The following is an 18,770-nucleotide window of genomic DNA, read 5'->3' as shown; positions in this document are numbered from 1 at the left end:
CGGGGTATGCAAGGTTGCCACAAAGTACTAATTTGTAAAAAATGCAGTATCTGCGAAGCACAACAAAGTGAAGCACGATAAAACAAAGTATGCCTGTGCGTAGGTCTTATTTTCTGAGCCAAATTGAAAATCTTTTTCTTTTAATAGTTAAGGTCATTCACATTTATTGATATGATTGATATATTTGGTCTTAACTGACAATATATTTTATAATTATGTATGTTTTTATATGTATCTCTATGAGTTGTGTATTCTGTGTTCTTTATTTATACTTCTATTATTATTATTTTGGTATTTAGGAAGGTTTATGTTTTTATTCTAGTGGTTACTTTTATACTTGTACCTTTTTAAAATGCTCTTAGGCCCTTGTTCTCTTATGTAAATCTTTACTATCTGGCTTTCCAGGTTTCACCCGCAGTATCCGTTACTATCACCTATTGCTCATATATCAGTGAGCTTTTTCTATTGATATTTTCTCTTGCCTCCTCTATTTTTTGGTTAATGATTTCTACTTTGTAACAGTATGTAGCATATTTCTACATTAGTCCTCTTTTTCCTCACCTTTGTTTTGGTCTTATATGTATACTTATATATATTTTAAGTGCTTACCATCAGTCCTATTTCTGAAGTTTTCCCAGTTGTTAATGGGTTGGATGAAGTTCGCCCTCTGGCAGATTCTTCCAAAGGGCTGAAGATTGTATAAGTCTCTAAGTTCTTGTATCTTGAAAATGTTTTTTCTATAGCCTTCACATTTGAAGACATGGCCGGATATCAAATCTTTGGTTCACACTTCTTTGTGTGAATTTTAAAAAAATGCTGCCCCATAGTTGTCTTGTATGTGAGTTTTGAAAGGTATGATGCCAGTTTAATACTTTTGCTGTTATAAGTTATTTGATCTTTTTTTTGCCTGGAAGGCTTGAGGAATTTATCTTATCTTTGAAATCTAGTATCTTTACTAAGATGTCTTGGAGTTGATCACTCTGGGTTAATTTTCCCTAGTACCCAAGGAGTCCTTTCAATGTGTATATTCAGCTCTTTTTCTGTTTCTAGAAAGTTTTCTTGGATTACGGTTTTAAATATTACCTCTGTTCCACTCTTTTATTTATTTATTTTTCTTCAGGGGCTCTGATAATATGAATATTTTCTTCTTTGCTGGTCTTCCCTCTACTTCTTTGGAGGGATCATTTTTACTTCTTTATGTCATTTTCATTCACCTGGTTGTTTTCCTTCCTTTTCAAAATGCCTTTTATTGAGACTATTCTCCATTTGATACTTTGTAATTTATTCTTCATTTCTTTTCTTTTTTTTTTTTTTTTTGCGGTACGCAGGCCTCTCACTGCTGTGGCCTCTCCTGTTGTGGAGCACAGGCTCAGCGCCCATGGCTCACGGGCCCAGCCGCTCCGCGGCATGTGGGATCTTCGCGGACCGGGGCACGAACCCGTGTCCCCTGCATCGGCAGACGGACTCTCAACCACTGTGCCACCAGGGAAGCCCTATTCTTCATTTCTGAGATAACAATATCTTTCCTTTTTTCTCATTTTTTCCCTGATTTCAATCAACTCCCTTTTCATTCATTCCTGTTCTCCCCCTCATGCATTTGTTAAAATTTCTGGGTCAGTTTTTTCACATCCTCAGATGCTTGTTTGAGTATATTTAATTCTGTTTGGAGTGTTGACTTACAATTTTCTTCTAGTTCATGGTTGTTTTTCAGAGGCACAGTGTGGTTCTTCATAGACACGTGGGAACTTTCTACTCCTGATTTTCTATAGTAGTTCTGCAGGGACTTGACTTTTCTCTTGTTCGCGTTCTTGGGTATTTTACAATAGTCCCAGCTTAACAGCGCCCTCTTCTGCCAGTATTGCAAAGTCCAGGCACATTAGCAGCCTTTTGTTCTGGTGATGGGGGAAGGGTGAGCTCCCATTTTCACACCCTCACTTTATGGTTCTCTTTTGTTTTGCAGGTATTTACATTTTATCCCCTTTTCTTGGTTTCCCTTCACCATCTCATTGTAAAAGGGTGTTTTTCCTTTCTTTTTGCCTTTTTTCTCCCCAAGAAGCTTTGTGTTTCAAATGGTACCTCCTTTAAAATGTTCCTGTCCCTTTGAAATGGTCCGTGCCCCTTGAAATCACACCTACACTGAATCCCTTCTCTGTAGTCCCAGCTAAGGGATGTGTCTGGATCCTTTCCAGTACATTCAGGTTTAGAGTAGATTTAATCTTTCTGGTGGTTGCTCCAAATCACTCAGGTCCTTTCGCTAGCCTCTATCTTCTGTCTGTCCCACAGTTTTTCTCGGTTTGCCTCTGCGGTGGAGACTGTGAACTGGGATTGGTGATTTTTCTTTCTGTTACAGTTATCTGCAGCTTCGACATTTTCTGCTTCAGATTATGCAGGGGGCATGGTTTTCTGTAGAATATTCTTTTCCCTTCTTGCTGTTTTCTTTTTTGGGGGAAAAAATGGGGATATATGTAGCTATACAGCTGTCGTCCTCAGATACTCTTACTTCCTCTAATTTTTAAAAGAGTTTGTGTAAGAGGGATGTTACTTCTTCTTTAAACAGTTGGTAGAACTCGCCAGTGAAACCAGCAGGGCTTGGAGTCTTCTTGGCAGAAAGATTTTTGACAATGAATTCAATTTCTTTTCAAAATATAGAGCCATTTAGTTTTTCTATTTCTTCTTGACTCAGTTTAAGTAAATTATGGATTTTTTCCTAAAAATCTGTCCATTTAATTTACATTATCAAGTATATTTGCTTTAAGTTGTTCATGATATTTCCTTATTCTCATTTTTAATGTCTACAGTATCTGTAGCCATATTTCCTCTTTCATTCCTGATATCAGTAATTTGTGTTTTCTCCTGTTTTTTTCCTTAATTAGTCTTGCCAGGGTGTTATAAATTTTGCTATCTTTTCTAATACCAAATTTTGGCTTTGAAAATTTTCTCTATTGTTTGTATGTCTTAACTTTATTATTTATTTATTTTTAAAACATGGAACACTTCACGCATGTGCGTGTCATCCTTGTGCAGGGGCCATGCTAATCTTCTCTGTATTGTTTCAATGTTAGTATACGTGCTGCCGAAGCGAGCACACCTTTATTATCTCTTTGCTTCTACTTACTCTGGGTTTAATTTGTACTTTTTTTTTCAGCGTCTTCCGATAAAAACTTTAATTTTTTACTTTAAACCCTTCTTTCTAGTGAGAGAGTGGCATGGACATATATACACTACCAAATGTAAAATAGATAGCTAGTGGGAAGCAGCTGCAGAGAACAGGGAGATCAGCTCGGTGCTTTGTGACCACCTGGAGGGGAGGGATAGGGAGGGTGGGGGGGAGACGCAAGAGGGAGGGGATATGGGGATATACGTATACATATAGCTGATTCACTTTGTTATACAGTGTAAACTAACACAACTAACACAAGCAATTATACTCCAATAAAGAGGTTAAAAAAAAAACACCTTCCTTCTAATTAGGTAATTAAAGTTGTAAATTTCACTGTAAGAACCTGATGAGAAGGGTGAGTGGGGGGGGGGGCTACATACTTACAACATGCAATTGATCCAAATGGCGGGAACTCCTAAAGGGGATCTTGGTCTGATTCACACCCCTAACCATAGAGCAGGCTTACCTGCTTGACACCAGGAGTGACACAGGAGGGTGAAGCAGAAGAGGCTAGAGCCAGGCTGTACCACCTATGGGCTGTGTGGCCTTAGGGGACCCACTTCATGCTCTGAGTTACAGATTCCTCATCTGTAATGGGCAGTATAAAGCCCAGGACTGCCGTCTATGTGAATGACGCCCCCTGGAGTTGTGCAGGGCACATTCTGCACAGCCACAAATGCAGGCCTTGATAAAGCATGCCTTGCAGAGGTGCTATGAGCATTTCATGAGGTAGTATATGAACAACCACCCCAGGGCCTGACAAGTGAGACACAGTAAATCAATTATGGTACATCCATTCAGTGGAATACTACACAGCCATTAAAACTCATGATTGAGATCTTTATTTACTGTGGCAGAAAGCTCTCATGCTTTATTGTGAATCGAAAAATGCAACCTAATATGATCTAGTTTTCATTAATATAGATATAGCTATGTATGTATGGAAAATCCTGGCAGGAGAACCCCAAAGTGTAGTGAGATTCAGATTGGAGATTTTCCTTTGTCAATATTTCAGCATTTTTCTACAGTGAATGTGCTTTCAATTTGAAATAAGAAAAAAAAACAATAAAATTTATTTCTAGTTGGCTCTCTTGCTTTCTCTCCATGACTCTTCTCTGAGCTTCATCTGTAAAACGGAAATAACGATAAAAAGAGTAACAACAGTGCTGTAGATACCCTATAGCACTCAACACCTGAGGTGGGAATTAGTTTGCTCATTTTACAGAGGAGGAAGCAGATTCTCAGAGAGGTCAAAGGTCCCTCAGAGAGGGCAAAAGTCTCACAGAGAAGGTAATGCTGCCTCCTCACAGGGCTGCCCCATGGTTTAATGCCAGGGAGGAACATGAATGTTTTGTGAAGTGCCAGGTGCCTGCCCCCAGTGGGCAACGGGATGGAGTGGTGAGAGCATGGCCTGGATTAAATCTAGCCCTGTTCTTTCCAGTCTGTGTGACCTTGGATAAGTGACGGCACGTCTCTGCGCCTCAGCTTTCTCATCTGTAAAATGGGGGTGGCAAAACTGCCACCTCGGAGGGCTGAGTCGAGGATCATATGTGACAGTTCCTGCCCATGGCAGGCGCTCGATGATTGACAGCTTCGATCATATTAATATCCTCTGGTCCAGCTCTGGCCCCCTGATTTCAGCAGGGACTGTCTGTCCCTCTGACAGACACCATGCAGAGGAAGCTGGAGCCCATGTGGTCATGAAGCAGAGCTTGGCAACCAGCTTCCTGCTCCAGTGTCCACATCTACCACCCTGCCCAGCTTGGTGGGTCAGAGTGGTGCTTCCCTCTCTGTGCGCGCCAGGCAGAAGCAGCCACATCCTAGACCAGTGTACTCAGTGGAGGGAACGAAGCCCCAGGGGTGCGTCCTAACAAATGGACGGCATGACCGGCATTGAGTAGATGGAGGCCAGGGAGGCTGGGCCCCCTGTGAAGCTCCTGACTAACTGTCCTTCCAGACATTCTTGCAGGTGAAAACCTTATTTAGATGTATTGGAGGTGAGAGGCTAACTCTGTTATGGAAACGCAAACTATTTTTGTACTTTTAACTGTACATTGAATTTTCCCAGAATTCAAAAAAATGTCAATCAAGGGGAGAGTTACTCACCATTTTGCACAATTACCTTAGCAGCAATGACCCTACCTGTGGTGTGTTTGATACAAACACACGTCATCTTACACTAGGACTGTCACACTCATGGTGATTCTACATCTAGAACAAGGAAAGGGAAAGAGGTCCTCCAAGCAGAGGGAACAGCATGTGCAAAGGCCCTGGGGTGGCAGGGAGGGAGAGAGCGATGTTGCAGAAGTAAAAGCAGACCACAGTGTGGTGGGGCAGAGTGAGCACAGGGGAGCGAGGTGGAGGGTGAGAGACCGCAGGAGCTGGGCAGTGCAGGGCCTTGGGGCCACACTGAGAGGTCAGCCCTAGGAGAAGCCAAAACAGGCAGTTCGTCAGGGAAGGACAGGTCCAGGTTTGCATTTTGAAAAAAAAATCACTCTGCAGGGTGAGAGGTGCATGGAACAGAGGGGACAACAGGGGAGGCAGGGAGGCCAGTGAAAGCTCCTGTGGTCGACCAGGTGGCGGTTCTCTGGGCTGGTGGCTCCCTCCCAGGAGCCTGGTTTGTGGACGGACAGTGGGCCCCCTCCTGAGACCTGAGCCCAGGAGCAGAGCGAGCTGAGGAAGATCATAGTTCCTCTTTGGCAAACTTACCTGACTCTGCTACCTCGGCGATGGGCACCCCTTGCTCATATGCCATGAATCCCAGGACTGAGAAGATGGCAAACCCGGCTATGAAGCTGGTGCCGCTGTTCAGGCAACAGAGCATGATGCAGTCCCTGTGGGAAAGCAGCGAGAGAAGCTTGGGTCAGGGTGGGTGGAACCAGTGCAGTACTGGAACGTTCTGTCTGAGCACCATGGCTGTCCCACTGCCTGAGGAAGCCCTTGTGGTTCAGAGAGCGTAGGTGGCTGGCCCACGATCACACCGCTTGTCCTGCATTTCTAGAAGGTAAGGTAGGTCACAGACCAGAAGCATGGAGAGGGGGTGGGAAGGAAGGGAAGCTGGCAAGTGGGAAAATGCAAACCGGTGAGGAAAGACTTGGAGACAAACCATCGCTCCTCCAAATTCCTGGTAGGAGAGAAAACCAAGGGAAGCGAGAGAGGATTGATTTTCTAGGAGCTCAAAACATGAGGATATAAGCCTCTGAGAGAAAGAACTGCTTCCCCGACAGTGGAGCAGCCTTGGGAGACACACCCCTCCTGGCCCAGCTCTTTACCAGAGCGGCATCTCCCAGACCTCACTGCAAGCGTCTGCTCTTCTGCTGTGAGGGGCAGCCCCTCCCAGGCCAGACTCCTCCTGGGGGCTTCACCAGAGCAGTGACTGCTCCCTGCTCTTGGGAAGGGCTCACAGCAAAGAAGCAGCAGCATAAAGCCGTGACCCAGGAGATTTCAGACTACAAATGACAGGGCTTTGCCAAGATGAAGAAGATGGAACCCTCACATCCGGGTCCCTTCAACCTCGGCTGTGCATCCTCACGCAGATGGGTCAGGGAATCAGCCTCTCAGGATCTCAGCCGCCACAGAGCGTGCACATAGGAATCAGGCTTACAACACCTGTGATGCTCCACTTCAGAGGGAGGGGCTCTGGGTGTTTTGTCCAATCTCCTCCCTGAAGCACGACCAGCCTGGAGCATCCCTGCAATGGCGGCGAGCTGGCCTCTGCTCCCACCCTAGCAAGCAGGACCAGTCACCTTGCTCCGTGGTGCTTTTCTTCCCGGACCGCTCTTGCCGCTCACAGTGCAAGAACTTCCTCATGCTGGGTTCGACCCAAATCCACCTCCTCTGGGGAGTTTTAGTTCTACTCTCCCAAACAGCCTACAGTTCTGAAGATATCCCCTTCAGATCCCCCTGAGGTTTTAGCTCGCTCATTTAGACCTCCCAGTTCCCTTATCAGTGTTCCTCATCCTGCTGGTGATCTGAAATTCACTCCAGCTTGTCCAGACCCTTTTCCAATGTCATATCCAGGACTGAGCACTAGACTCAAGAACAGAGCAGGACTCTCACCTCCTCTTCTCCTGACACCATACTTTTTGTAATGCAACCAAAGTTTACACAGATGTTGGTGACTGTGGCCCCCAGTTGCGTTGCATTGCATTGACCCTGGGAATCAAGGGCATGGTGGAAAGAGCATTAGACTTGGGGTCAGGAGCCTTGGGTTCCAATTCCCCTTGCAATACCTTCTCTCTGGGCCTGACCTTACCAGCTATATGACAAGGTGGCTTGGATAAGAGGGTCTCTTGGGCCTTGTGATTGATTAAGTCATTTTTCAGCAAGTGGTCACTTCCATACCTTCTTCCTTGGGGTAGAGTATATTTCCCTGCCCCAATGACTTTGGGCTTAGCCACGTGACTTGCTTTGGCCAATGAGCTATCAGCAGGTGTGACACAAGTGGAGGCTTGAGATGTGTTTGTGCAATTGGTCTTGTCCTTTATCCCTTCTGTGATGTGCCATGAGAAGGACTTTTCCAGGGGAGCTGCTGTCCCTGCAGCCTGGACCCCAGAATGTACACATGGAGCAGGCTTGAGCCTGGCCTGGACCCTGGAGCCAAACCTGCCCAACCCACAGCCTGAAGGAGAGAGTCCCCAGCTGACCAGCAAACTGGTGAGCAATAAAAGCGAATGCTTGTTGTGGTGAGCTACTGAGTCCTGGGGCTGCTTGTTACACAGCATTCTTGCGGCAGTGAGTGACTGATACAGGTCCCTTTACAGAACTCTTCTGGCACTGTGGACAGAGGCTGGGCTGGCAGGCCTGGAGACTTTATCTGCAAGACTGATCACCTCCTCTCTAAGGGAAATTCAGCTCAGCCCAGGAGGGCAAAGTTATTCCTAAGGCTGGGGTAAATCTGCCCTGCATGCCTGTTTCTGGCCCCTGACTTATCCAACAGTCCAAAACAAGGCAGCACTGGTGAGCAAAGTGTTTTCTCCATAGCCTCTCCATTCTGGAATTCTCCTGTGTTTTTTGGACCTGCAGTGTTGGATATTGTCACTGAATCCTGAGGCCCAGGGAGGAGAGTCACACACTCAAACTGTTTTGTCATCTGCCGGGGAAGCCGGGATGTGAATCTAGTTGTCTCAAACACCAAAGCCCACTCTTTTTCTAGGCGCTACACAGTAACAATGCTCCCTAAGAATTCAGATTTCTAAATCCTGACTTTTGGAAAACAATCTTTGGGCGTCCATGTGGCTGTTGAAAACAAATGTCCCTTATTGCAAGGTTCCCCGCCCCCCCCCCCTCCACGCTGAGTGACTTCCTCACATCACAGAGGGACAGAAGCTCTGAGCAGACTCGAGGTGCTTCCAGTCCTGTGCCCTGCACCCCCTTCCTCGGAGCACCCCAACCTCCAAGCAGAGAGAGCTTAGCAGCCTGTGTTCTGAAGTGAGGATTTTCCCCATCTGGTTTGCTCCATCTCCAGCCCTCTAATTCCTTCCCCACGGGGCACCTTCTAGGTGAACAGCTACGTAAGAAGCGCTTTGAAGTTGGCAGGAGCTGAGCTGGGCTTTGAAGACCTCCAGAAGCTATTATGCTGTCGGAAGAGAGGGTATTAATTTACTCCCTCTGAGTTGGGAAGATGTGCTCAGGGAAAAATTTGGAAACAGAAATAAAAGGAGCCCTGAGATTTTGCAATGTCACCTAGGGGATTTGCTTTCTGCTACTGACAGGAGGGGAAAAAACCTGCCTGTTGGAGGCGGAAGCAGAAGGGATCTGGGGCAGTCAGCATATTTCACCCACCTGCTTGGCGAGGAAGAAAGTTGCCATTGTCACTGCCCTGAGACGAGGCATGATACCCCAGCCTGATAACGACGCATTCTCGGCCAAATCCTTGCTGACTGCAGCAGCTGGGGAAGAACTGGCCAGGCCTGGGAGTGAGGGATAGGGGTGCAGGAGCCAGAAAGGCCCAGGTTCAAAGCCACGTTCCATCAAGCAAGGGGCCTACCCCGGCCTCAGTTTCCTCATCTGGATAACGGTGTGGCTCCTTCCTTGCCTCCTTACACTTCAGCCAGTGTTCTCCTAGGCTTGAGGAATGGTGGTGAACAAGAGGACCCAGACTGTGTCCTCATGGAGCTGACGGCCAAGCTGGAGGTGATGGACAGTGACCTAGAGATTTCCGCAACGCCCGGCACGGAGGGCCCGCGCTGGACGCTGGCTGCTGACGTGCTGACAGCTGTACGCAGACAGCATCCGGAGAGTGTCACACTCAACCCAGACCAGGGGTCTGCCCGCTGCTCTCCCTGTGCCTGCGCCCTTCTCTTCTTACCCGTGGTTCTATTTTCTATCGTGGCTGACAGTGTGCTACATCTCATCCCCCAGACCCACCTCCTGTGAATGCCTTGGAGGATGAGAGGCTCTTCTGGACAACCTGGTCTGACCTCCCACCTCTCTAACATCCCTCTGTCCAACAGTACCCAAATGACTTCTCTGCCTAACGGCCCAGGGACAGCAGAGCCCGCTGGCTTCCCCTGTGGCCTCTCCTCCAGCATGTTGGATCTGCCCCCTTTCATTGCCTTGGTTTCCCCAAGTGGCAGTCTCTGTAGACTGGAGCTGTGTGTATCTCCAAAGGTAGCGATTTGGGCATCTCACACTTAGTGACACATACAGCACACGGCTGACTTAACAAATGGGTTGGTAAAGCGATCACAAAGCCAGCTTTCAGGGAGGATGCAGCAGAGTGGTAGGATGGGGATTAGAAGAACGTGGCCAGAGTCCAGGTCTACCACACCTAGCTGGAGGAATGACATCCATGAGCCTCAATTTCCCTCCCTCGAAGATGGGGATAACACGGGAGGGACTTCATCACTGACAAAAGTTCTCTGAAATGATGCTCCCACTCGAGCCACACAACAACCAAGTGATGTGGCTGTCACCTCCGAGTTCCCATCCCACCAACAGACTGTGACATGGCCCCTCTCACTGTACCCTCACCTGCACCAAACAGGGGTCATTTTTAGACCACAGCTCATGTGCTAGTTAAGAAAAATAAGCTCATTATTTTAAGAGTGTGTTGCTGATTTTTCTCTTGGTGTTTTAGGGTTTTTCATATGGGCCTGTTTGTAATCTTTAGGTATTAGGGGTGCCAACACTTCGAGTATCATATTATATGTTGTTCGTATGCCCTTTAACTTTGTAGATGATTTTCATGTTTTGCTTGGAGATGTAATGCAGGAGGTATATAGATAACATTTGTATTAATGTGACTTTTTAAAAATTATAAAAGCAATATGTACTCAAGAGTAAAGACTAGGCAAAACAAAACCTTTAAATTGTACAGGAAGGTATAGGTATAGGTAGAAAAAGCCTGTCTCCCCATCTCTGACGCCTGTGTCTCTCTTCAGAGGTGGCTCTTTTTAAGTTTCCTCTGTATCTTTCCAGAAATTTAGAAGTTCTAGATATTTATGTGAATCAATCTGTCACTTCCTTCCTGATTTAATGATTTTGATGTTTCCATATCTTTCCCATTATGAAAACAATATTTTACTCCTCATTTTAGGATGGCTTTCTTTTAAAAAATATTTAACTGTTGAATCAATCTGACACTTATTATGGTGCATATGTGGGGCAAGGTGAGGATCTATCCTAATTACTTCCACCAAAATACTTATCCTGTCTCAGAATTGTTTGCTGAAAAACCCTTCCTTTTCCAATGAACCTGTGTTCAGGGACGGCTTCACTGCCATTAGTCCACGAGTTTCTACATTAGAATAAGGAGCTCTGGAACTCGGGGACAGAGATGTGCTGTCCAGCCTTCTCTGCGTATTCACCGTCTATGACCAGGCACTGATTCAGGGGTGCAGCGACCTCAGCCAACAGGCGTAGAGTTAGAGACCAGGGTGCAAAGTTCACTTCCGCCAGGCACTGCTGGGTGACCCTAGCCAAGTCCCTGGGCCTCTGTGGACTCAGCCTCTGGGTAGAAACCAGGCTGCAGGCATGAGGACCAGGCAGCCAGGGTCACACAGCCTCAGGCTCACCTCCCCATGTGGGCCCCTTCCCCACGCTGGGTGCGGCCAGCTGCAGGAAGCCAGGGAGGGAGGGAGGCCTGTCCAGAGAGGGGCGGCAGGGCACTGGCCATTCCAAGTGGGACTGGACAGGACCCTACAGTCAAGTGTGAAGAAGCAGGAAAGAAATTCCTGAACAGAAGGCAGAACAAGGCCCTTCGTGTCAGAAGACCTGGGTTCAAGTCCCAGCATTGCCACTTACTTGCCGTGTAACCTTGGGCCAATCATTCATCCTGGGATAAAGCTTTGCTGTATGGGGTAGGATGGAGGCCTGAGTCCCATTCCCGGAGTAGACTCACTTTGCAGCCTGGAACGCACTCTGATCATGTTTATTATTCTCCTAGCTCCTCTGTTGGACCATTCTTTGTCCCTGGGGTGGGGAGAGGCTGACAAATAGCCCAGGGTCCTCTCCAGTTCCACCTGGAATGGCTGGTGCCCTGCCGCCCCTCTCTTAACAGGCCTCTTTCCCTCACCCAGACCTGCAAGGTGAGAAGATGACCGTGAACTAGCCGGGCAGCATGGCGGGCTCTCGGGTTTGGTGGAGAGCTGGCAGGGCCTGGGGAAATGCTCACCTGTAGCAGTTGTTGTTATAAGTGTTATAACTTCCCAGAGCAGTCAGACAACCCAGGCAGATGGCATAGGAGAAAAAGATCTGCGTCCCAGCATCTACCCAGACCTGTAGGAAGGCACAAAGAAGTTGGCAGAAAGAGAAGTCAGATGTGCGGCGAGGGGGTGGGTGGGTGGGATGGCCCTGTTCTCTGAAAGCCCCCACCCACACCCAACCTCCAAAAAGACTCCACAAAGGGACAATCAAATGTCCTCATCTCAGGAATGCATTTTTTTTTAGAAGTTCTATTCTTGGGGTGATTAAATATAAACGACCTTAGTTAAAACCAGAATTTTCTGGACTTTATGGACAGTAGTTCACCAAATAGCAAGAATTTGGGTTTTAGGACTCTGCTCCAGCTGTGTGACCTTGGAAAAGTTACTTAACCTCTCTGAGGCTTAGTCTCCTGAACTGCAAAGTGGGGAATAAACTTCCCTCTCAGGACTGTTGAAGCCAAAACAAGTGATTTTTTCTGCTTTGCGATTAAGACCACCACGAGAAAAGCTCTCTCGGGTATTTTTGAACTCACAGAGCTTACTTACCATGTATATATACCAGGGGACCATTCACCATGGGGCCCAATTACAATGAAACCCCATTTTTCCTCCAGGTCTGGAGACTTCTCTCACTCTGCCCCATGTGCTCGGCCAGAGGACAGGGAAATGAGATGCGGGAGGCCCTCCCACCAAATCTTTACCACCTTTCCAAAGAGGTGCATTTGGGCTTCCTATGTGATACACGTGGAAACTACTTTCTTAGTCTCCAAGCTTGCCTCCAACAAAACCTGCCGTGGAAGCCCTGACACGCACAACAGGAATTATGGTGGCTTCTCTAACACCCCCCTGGACTCTCTCTGAGCGCTGCTCCTAGAAGCTACCAAGGAAAATCCACAGCTAAAACCCAAATGCAGCTGATGAGACTGAAGCTTGAGAAGCAGCTGCCATCTAGAGAACGGGGCAACTTGCTCAAGACCACACAGCTGGGAGCGGCAGACGCAAGTCCAAGGAGACACACCGCTAGAGAAACACATGTAACCAACCCCAGAATTTCAAAAAACCTCTAGTGTAGGGCTTCCCTGGTGGCGCAGTGGTTGAGAGTCCGCCTGCCAATGCAGGGGACATGGGTTCGTGCCCCGGTCCGGGAGGATCCCACATGCCATGGAGCGGCTGGGCCCGTGAGCCATGGCCGCTGAGCCTGCGCGTCCGGAGCCTGTGCTCCGCAACGAGAGAGGCCACAACAGTGAGAGGCTGCGTACCGAAAAAAAACCCCCAAAAAAACATCTGGTGTAACCCCCCACCCAACACAGGACTCTCTTCTGAGTACTTTTGACAGAATGGTCTCTGCTTAACTACCACCAGTGATGTGGAGCTCACTACCTTCTGACACAGCCCCTTTCTTTTTCTTAAGAGAACTCTGACCATTAGAGCATTTCTTAAAATGAGAGAAAATCTCCCTTCCTGTTTCCCTGGCTCTGGGGCCACCTCTCCCTCTCCCCTGTGGCAGCACTTTACAGATCTGAAGAACCCTCTGGAACACAGCCTTTTCCAGGCAAATTTTCTCAACTTCCTCTCTCTTGGGGATTTGATTACACAGTACAGGTCACTCTACCCTGGGTTTGCTTGCTTGTTAAATCATTCAAGAAACATTTATTAGAAGTGAAGATCACAGTGCTGCTTTTCAACCTAAAAAGTGGTACATTGTCTTCCTCTAACAAAGAGCCTTCGGGTTCAGTGTCTCAGCGCTAAATGAGGAACGCAGGGAAAGCTCTTTCATGAAGTGTGTGTATGTGTGTGTGTGGAGGGGGTGCCAGCAGATCAGAGTGGGCTGAGACACGGCGAGGAGGAGATGGGAAGAGGGAATATTAAAAAACTTTTTCAAGAAAGGGGAGTTGGGAGACAGGGTGGTTGTGTGAGAGAAAATAATTTAGGGAGGATTTTTTAAAAATAGCAGAAACTTGAGGATGCTTAAATGTTGACAGGAAGGGCCCAATGCAAAAAAAAACAATGTTGAAGATTTGGGAGAGAAATGGATGTATTTTAAAGTCCTCCTGCTGTGCCTCAGTCTCCCCATTTGCCACCTCAGTGCACCCCCTTTTCTCCTCGGTAAGGCCAGTAAACCATATGGAGAAGCAAAACACAGGGCAGCTCCTAACCCAGAAAGCAAGGCCAGATCCCAGCAGCAAGGTGCTGGGACGCTCAGCACTCGAACACGTGTGGTTCCTAGAGCCTCGGCAAACGGGGTGTCCCTCTCCCCAGAACCTTCACGGAGTGCACAGACCAGAGTGAGGGAAGCCTCCAGACCCGTGGGAAACCTGGGGGCTTCATCACAACGGGGCCCCATGGCGAATGGCCCCACCCTCCCCACATGGTACATAAACCCCTCCGTGAGTTCAAAAACACCCAAGAGAGCTTTCCACCCACACGTCCCAAAGATGGGGCCTCAAACCACGCTTTCCACCCGCAGGGGATTTTTCTTGCAGTTTGCTCATCGCACCCAGCACTAAAACAGGCATCTGCTGTTTTTGCCCACCCGGCACCCATCTCCCCTTTTCAGGTAACAGCACCCCAATTTTACTTTGAAAAGCCACCTCTTCCCCACCCAGGCCAATCAAAGCATTTCTCTTGGCCACAGTGCCTGGCTCGGGGATGAGCATATGATGCAAACCAAGCCAATGAAACTCAATCCTGGGACTTTTAGTGGAGCTACTGCAAATGGGACACATTCTTTTCTCTTAGAGAGATTAAGCTTGTAACTGCTGGGGGTCATCGCTGACCATGAGTGAAGAGCCTGCCTGAGAATAAAGCCAATGCAGAGGAAAGCAGAGTTTAGAGCAAAGAAAGACTAATATTGGAGATATGACTCAAGTCCCTGGATCCAGCCACACCTGAAATCAGGCCTACCTGAGAGTATTTCAGTTTCAGAGGCCTATAATTCCTCTTTTTCTTAAGTCAGTTTGAATGGGACTGCTGTCACTTCAAGCAGAAAGAATTCTGACTAACAGCAACATTAAGATCTTAGAAAAACCTAGGAGCTCTAAGCCCAAATTCTTCAATCAATCCTGAATTACCAATGACCCAGCATTTATTGAGTGCCTTCTGTATGCAGAACCCTGTGCCAGGCTCTGAAAGAGGTAATGTACAATTATTTATAGCACTCCATCTCTGTCTGCAGGTGAGATAAAATGAAACATTCAGAGAACAAGATACCCAGTACCTGGGAGTGGTAGAGGAGGGGAAAGATTAACATGTGCTAGGGAAATCAGAGAAGGCTGTCTGGAGGAGGCACACCTTTAAAGAATAGAGAAGTGATGAAAGAGGACACATTGGGTATGGAGGTTCACGTGAGGGAGGAATGTATTCCCAATGATTTTTTTCTCTTGCTCCCCTACCTCTGTAGGGAAAAGGCTGTCATTTTTATTCAGATGATTACCATTAAATCAACACCTTTATACAATACCCTTAGCCCTCCCCCTGTTGGCTCCCTACTATGAGGAATATTGAAATTAGCCACATCTCTTTCTTTCTTCCCTTTCCTCTAGAATCTAATTTGAAGAAATATTCATTTGTTTCCAGTTAATACCTAAAGGCATTATGTGAATTTACTTTACTTTTCATATACACACTCCCTTCTCTCCCAATTTTTAATACTTGTACTGTATCTGCATTATCAGAACATACAACCATTTCATATTATACTGTCCCCCTCTTGCCATTATTTAGTGTGAGTTCTACGGGTGACCATAAATTTAATGCTCACCCCCAGCCATTATGTTAATACCTCTCCAGTCAGTTTTGTTGTAGCTTGTTCTCTAGTAAATTCCTCTGGAAAGGCTTATGGGAAATATATTTCCTGGGTTCTTTCATGTTCCTAACAGTTGATCTGTGGCTTTTGTGCCTGAAAGTTGGTTTGGCTGCATATAAAATCCTTGGTTCTCTTTTTCTCTTCCTGAGTACTTTGATGTTGCTTAGTTGTCTCCTGGCACAAAGTGATGGGGTAGAAAAGTCTGATGCCACTCTAATTTGTTTCCCCTTATAAAAGCATTTACTCTTTTTGTCTGAATTATCAACAGGTTTGTTGCTTTCTCTTGGAAGTCCAATAATTCTAATATTATTCTAATAAAAACATGTCTTAATGTTGATTATTCTGGGTTATTTTTCCCAAGCTTGTGATATACTTCTTCAAGATGCAAATTCGAGTCTCCTCTTTTATTTCAGGGAGAAAAATTTCCTGAATAATTGTTTTTAGTATGTGTTCTCTTCCATCACTTTGGATTTCTCCTTTGGGGACTTGTTTGTATGTTGGATCTTCTTTATTTCTATACCTATCACTTTTTCTTACATTCTTTAAAAACTTTCTTCATTTGTTTTTTCTTTCATAAGCTGTCCTTCCTGTCAGCTCTCCTTTCAAATATTCTTTTTGCCTAACAATTTCATTTATGCTAGCGTTTCATAGCATCTATTGTTTCTTCATTTCTTTTAGCTTGTTGTGAAATATTAAGTTGCTGGGTCTTTGTGGAATGTGTCCATTATCTGTAGGAACACTATTCTGCTCCTAATTCTTTTTCTTATAATAGCTTTGTATGAGACTTGATCGCAATCCTTTTCTGGTGCTCACATGTAGGTGACGTGCTTTTTTTTTTTTTTTTTTTGGTACTCTTAGTAGGAGGTTTTCTTGTGTAGATTTTCTGGCCTCAAAGGTCTAGAGTTGCCTCTTCCGACAGTACCAAAAAGTCTTTAAAACTATAGCCACGCAGAGAGTACTTTCTGCAATTACTGTTCTCCACTCTTATCCAGAATTTCTCTTTGTTTCCTCTACTGTCTTTGTCCTGCTCAATTTGGATTCTGCTTTCAGTGGTTTCTCCTCAATGTGGGGGTCCTGTCTGACCACAGAGCCTCAGCTGGTCAGTCTGTAGAGTTCCCAGGTCCCAGACCCCTGCCTGAACCTCCCACAGTCCTCTCACACTCACCTGTGACTTGCAGCCTGAACACATCCCTCCTAGTTTCAGCTGACATTCTCAGATGGGTGCACCAACCTTCTATTCCCAGTGCCCTCTCCTTCTATGGGTGAATACATGTTAGAGATGTATGGGTTTCCTGTCTCTCAGCCTTCTGTATCCCTTTGCCTTCCTCTTCCTCTACCTCTTCATCTTCATCTCATCCCATAGAGTAGATACCATGCAGATGTTACTGCTGTTGGTATTTGACCTGTTCACCTTTTGTGGTTCATGGAGCCACCTAGTTATGCTGAAGGTACCATCCATATGCTTTTTGGTTTACTATCCTAGTTTCTCTGTTTAGGTGTGGAGATTCTGGAAAATTAAAAAAAATTTTTTTTCTGTTGCCATCTTGTCTCCTTGGTTCTCAAGACATTTTCAGAGGGCAGATTAAAGAAGACTGGTCTTGACTGGGGGTGAGAGACGGATCCCCAGAACTGAGGGATGTGGTGGGTGGGGGTGTAACACTAGAGGATGAGCCAGTTTTTTAAAGGGAGGTTCGAGGTACAATGTGGGGAAAAGGGTACGAGTATAGTCTAGACAAGGCATCAGGTGAGCTGTTCAGGAGATAGGCAGAAAGTTTAGGGCTAAATATTGCAGTCTGGGCTTGAGACACAGATTTGCAAGTCATCAGGATTTTAGTACTAACTTATCGTCTCCTTGACTCCAGATCCAAAGCTCTGTCCACTGGCCTTTTCTATTTTCCACATTTGATAAACCAGTGTTGATTCAACTTTTCTGCTGAGATACATGCTTACTGGGCCTGCAGAGCCCGCGAAGCTTCAGGATTCGATTTCTTGAAAAAGTCTCACAAAGAAGCATGACATGTCTTCACGTGGACTCTACACCATCGGACTCCTCAGCAGACAGGCATACCTGCTGCACGTCTATGTTCTTGAACACACCTGTGGCTGCGAAAATGCCACAGGGATCCAACTGTTAGCCTCCCTACAACCTTTGTTTAGGAAGAAATGAATGAACTCACTGGGGGAGCTGTATGTGTTCAGGCTACGCTGAAATAAACAATAACCCCCCGAGCCTCAATGGCTTAGCACAATGGAAGTTTATTTCCCGCCTACACAAAGCACATGGCAGACTGTGCAGGGGCTGGCTCTCTTCCACCCAATGACAGCGAGCAAGCCCTCCTACCTCATCATGATACCCCCAGGTCAGCACAGCCTCTGACGCAGAGGAACAGACTACGAGAGCTTTGTTTGGGAAGGTGGGTTTTTTTTTTTTTTAAATTAATTCAGTAACTTTTTGCTGCGTTGGGTCTTCACTGCTGCGCGCGGGCTTTCTCTAGTTGTGGCGAGAGGGGGCTACTCTTCGTTGCAGTGCGCGGGCTTCTCATTGCAGTGGTTTCTCTTGTTGTGGAGCACCGGCTCTAGGCACGTGGGCTTCAGTAGTTGTGGCACGTGGGCTTCAGTAGTTGTGGGTCGCAGGCTCTAGAGCGCAGGCTCTGTAGTTGTGGCGCACGGGCTTAGTTGCTCCACAGCATGTGGGATCTTCCCAGACCAGGGCTCGAACCCATGTTCCCTGCATTGGCAGGCAGATTCTTAACCACTGCGCCACCAGGGAAGTCCCGTGTTTGGGAGGTTTTTAGAACCAGACTTGTGATTACTAATACCACCCTGCCCACACACCACTGACCAGAACCAAGTCCCGTGATCCCCACTTAAAGACAAGGAAGTCTGGGAAAGTCTCTTCCCATTTCACTCAGGAAGAGAAAAAATAGATGGTTAGTGAACAGAAAGCCTTGCCTCTGCTACAGGCATTAGCCCAAGTCTTTTTCACCTAAGGCGATTTCTTTCTTCAACTAGGGATTCCACAAACATCCAGAGATCAAACTAGATCATGGTGGCCACTGGCATGATTTGACAGAATGATTTGCAAAGAGAGGCTAATAAAACAGGCCAACAGGACATTCATGAACCTTCTACCAGTTTGGTGATGCCTTAGGAAGTG

General features: G+C 46.5%; 1 protein-coding gene and 1 non-coding gene across 3 annotated transcripts in view; both read right to left on the bottom strand.

The window, feature by feature from the left end:
- SLC6A11 (solute carrier family 6 member 11) overlaps nucleotides 1-18,770 on the bottom strand; it is a 122,282-nt gene that overhangs the window by 20,125 nt on the left and 83,387 nt on the right. For both annotated transcript variants that reach the window (XM_073787701.1, XM_033865432.2), the window contains exons 7-8: nucleotides 11,778-11,881; nucleotides 5,870-5,994 (exon numbers count right to left, since the gene is read on the bottom strand). In XM_073787701.1, coding sequence (XP_073643802.1) covers nucleotides 5,870-5,994; nucleotides 11,778-11,881 — 229 coding nt within the window. The remainder of the gene's footprint in view (nucleotides 1-5,869; nucleotides 5,995-11,777; nucleotides 11,882-18,770) is intronic.
- Nucleotides 2,980-3,086, bottom strand: LOC117314043 (U6 spliceosomal RNA). Its single transcript, XR_004528726.1, has one exon. It is a non-coding gene; the product is annotated as a U6 spliceosomal RNA (small nuclear RNA).

This window comes from Tursiops truncatus, chromosome 10 (assembly GCF_011762595.2).
Source record: "Tursiops truncatus isolate mTurTru1 chromosome 10, mTurTru1.mat.Y, whole genome shotgun sequence".
NCBI classification, from domain to species: domain Eukaryota; kingdom Metazoa; phylum Chordata; class Mammalia; order Artiodactyla; family Delphinidae; genus Tursiops; species Tursiops truncatus.
Note: the sequence above shows the minus strand (reverse complement) of the source record. Positions and strands in the feature narration are given on the sequence as shown.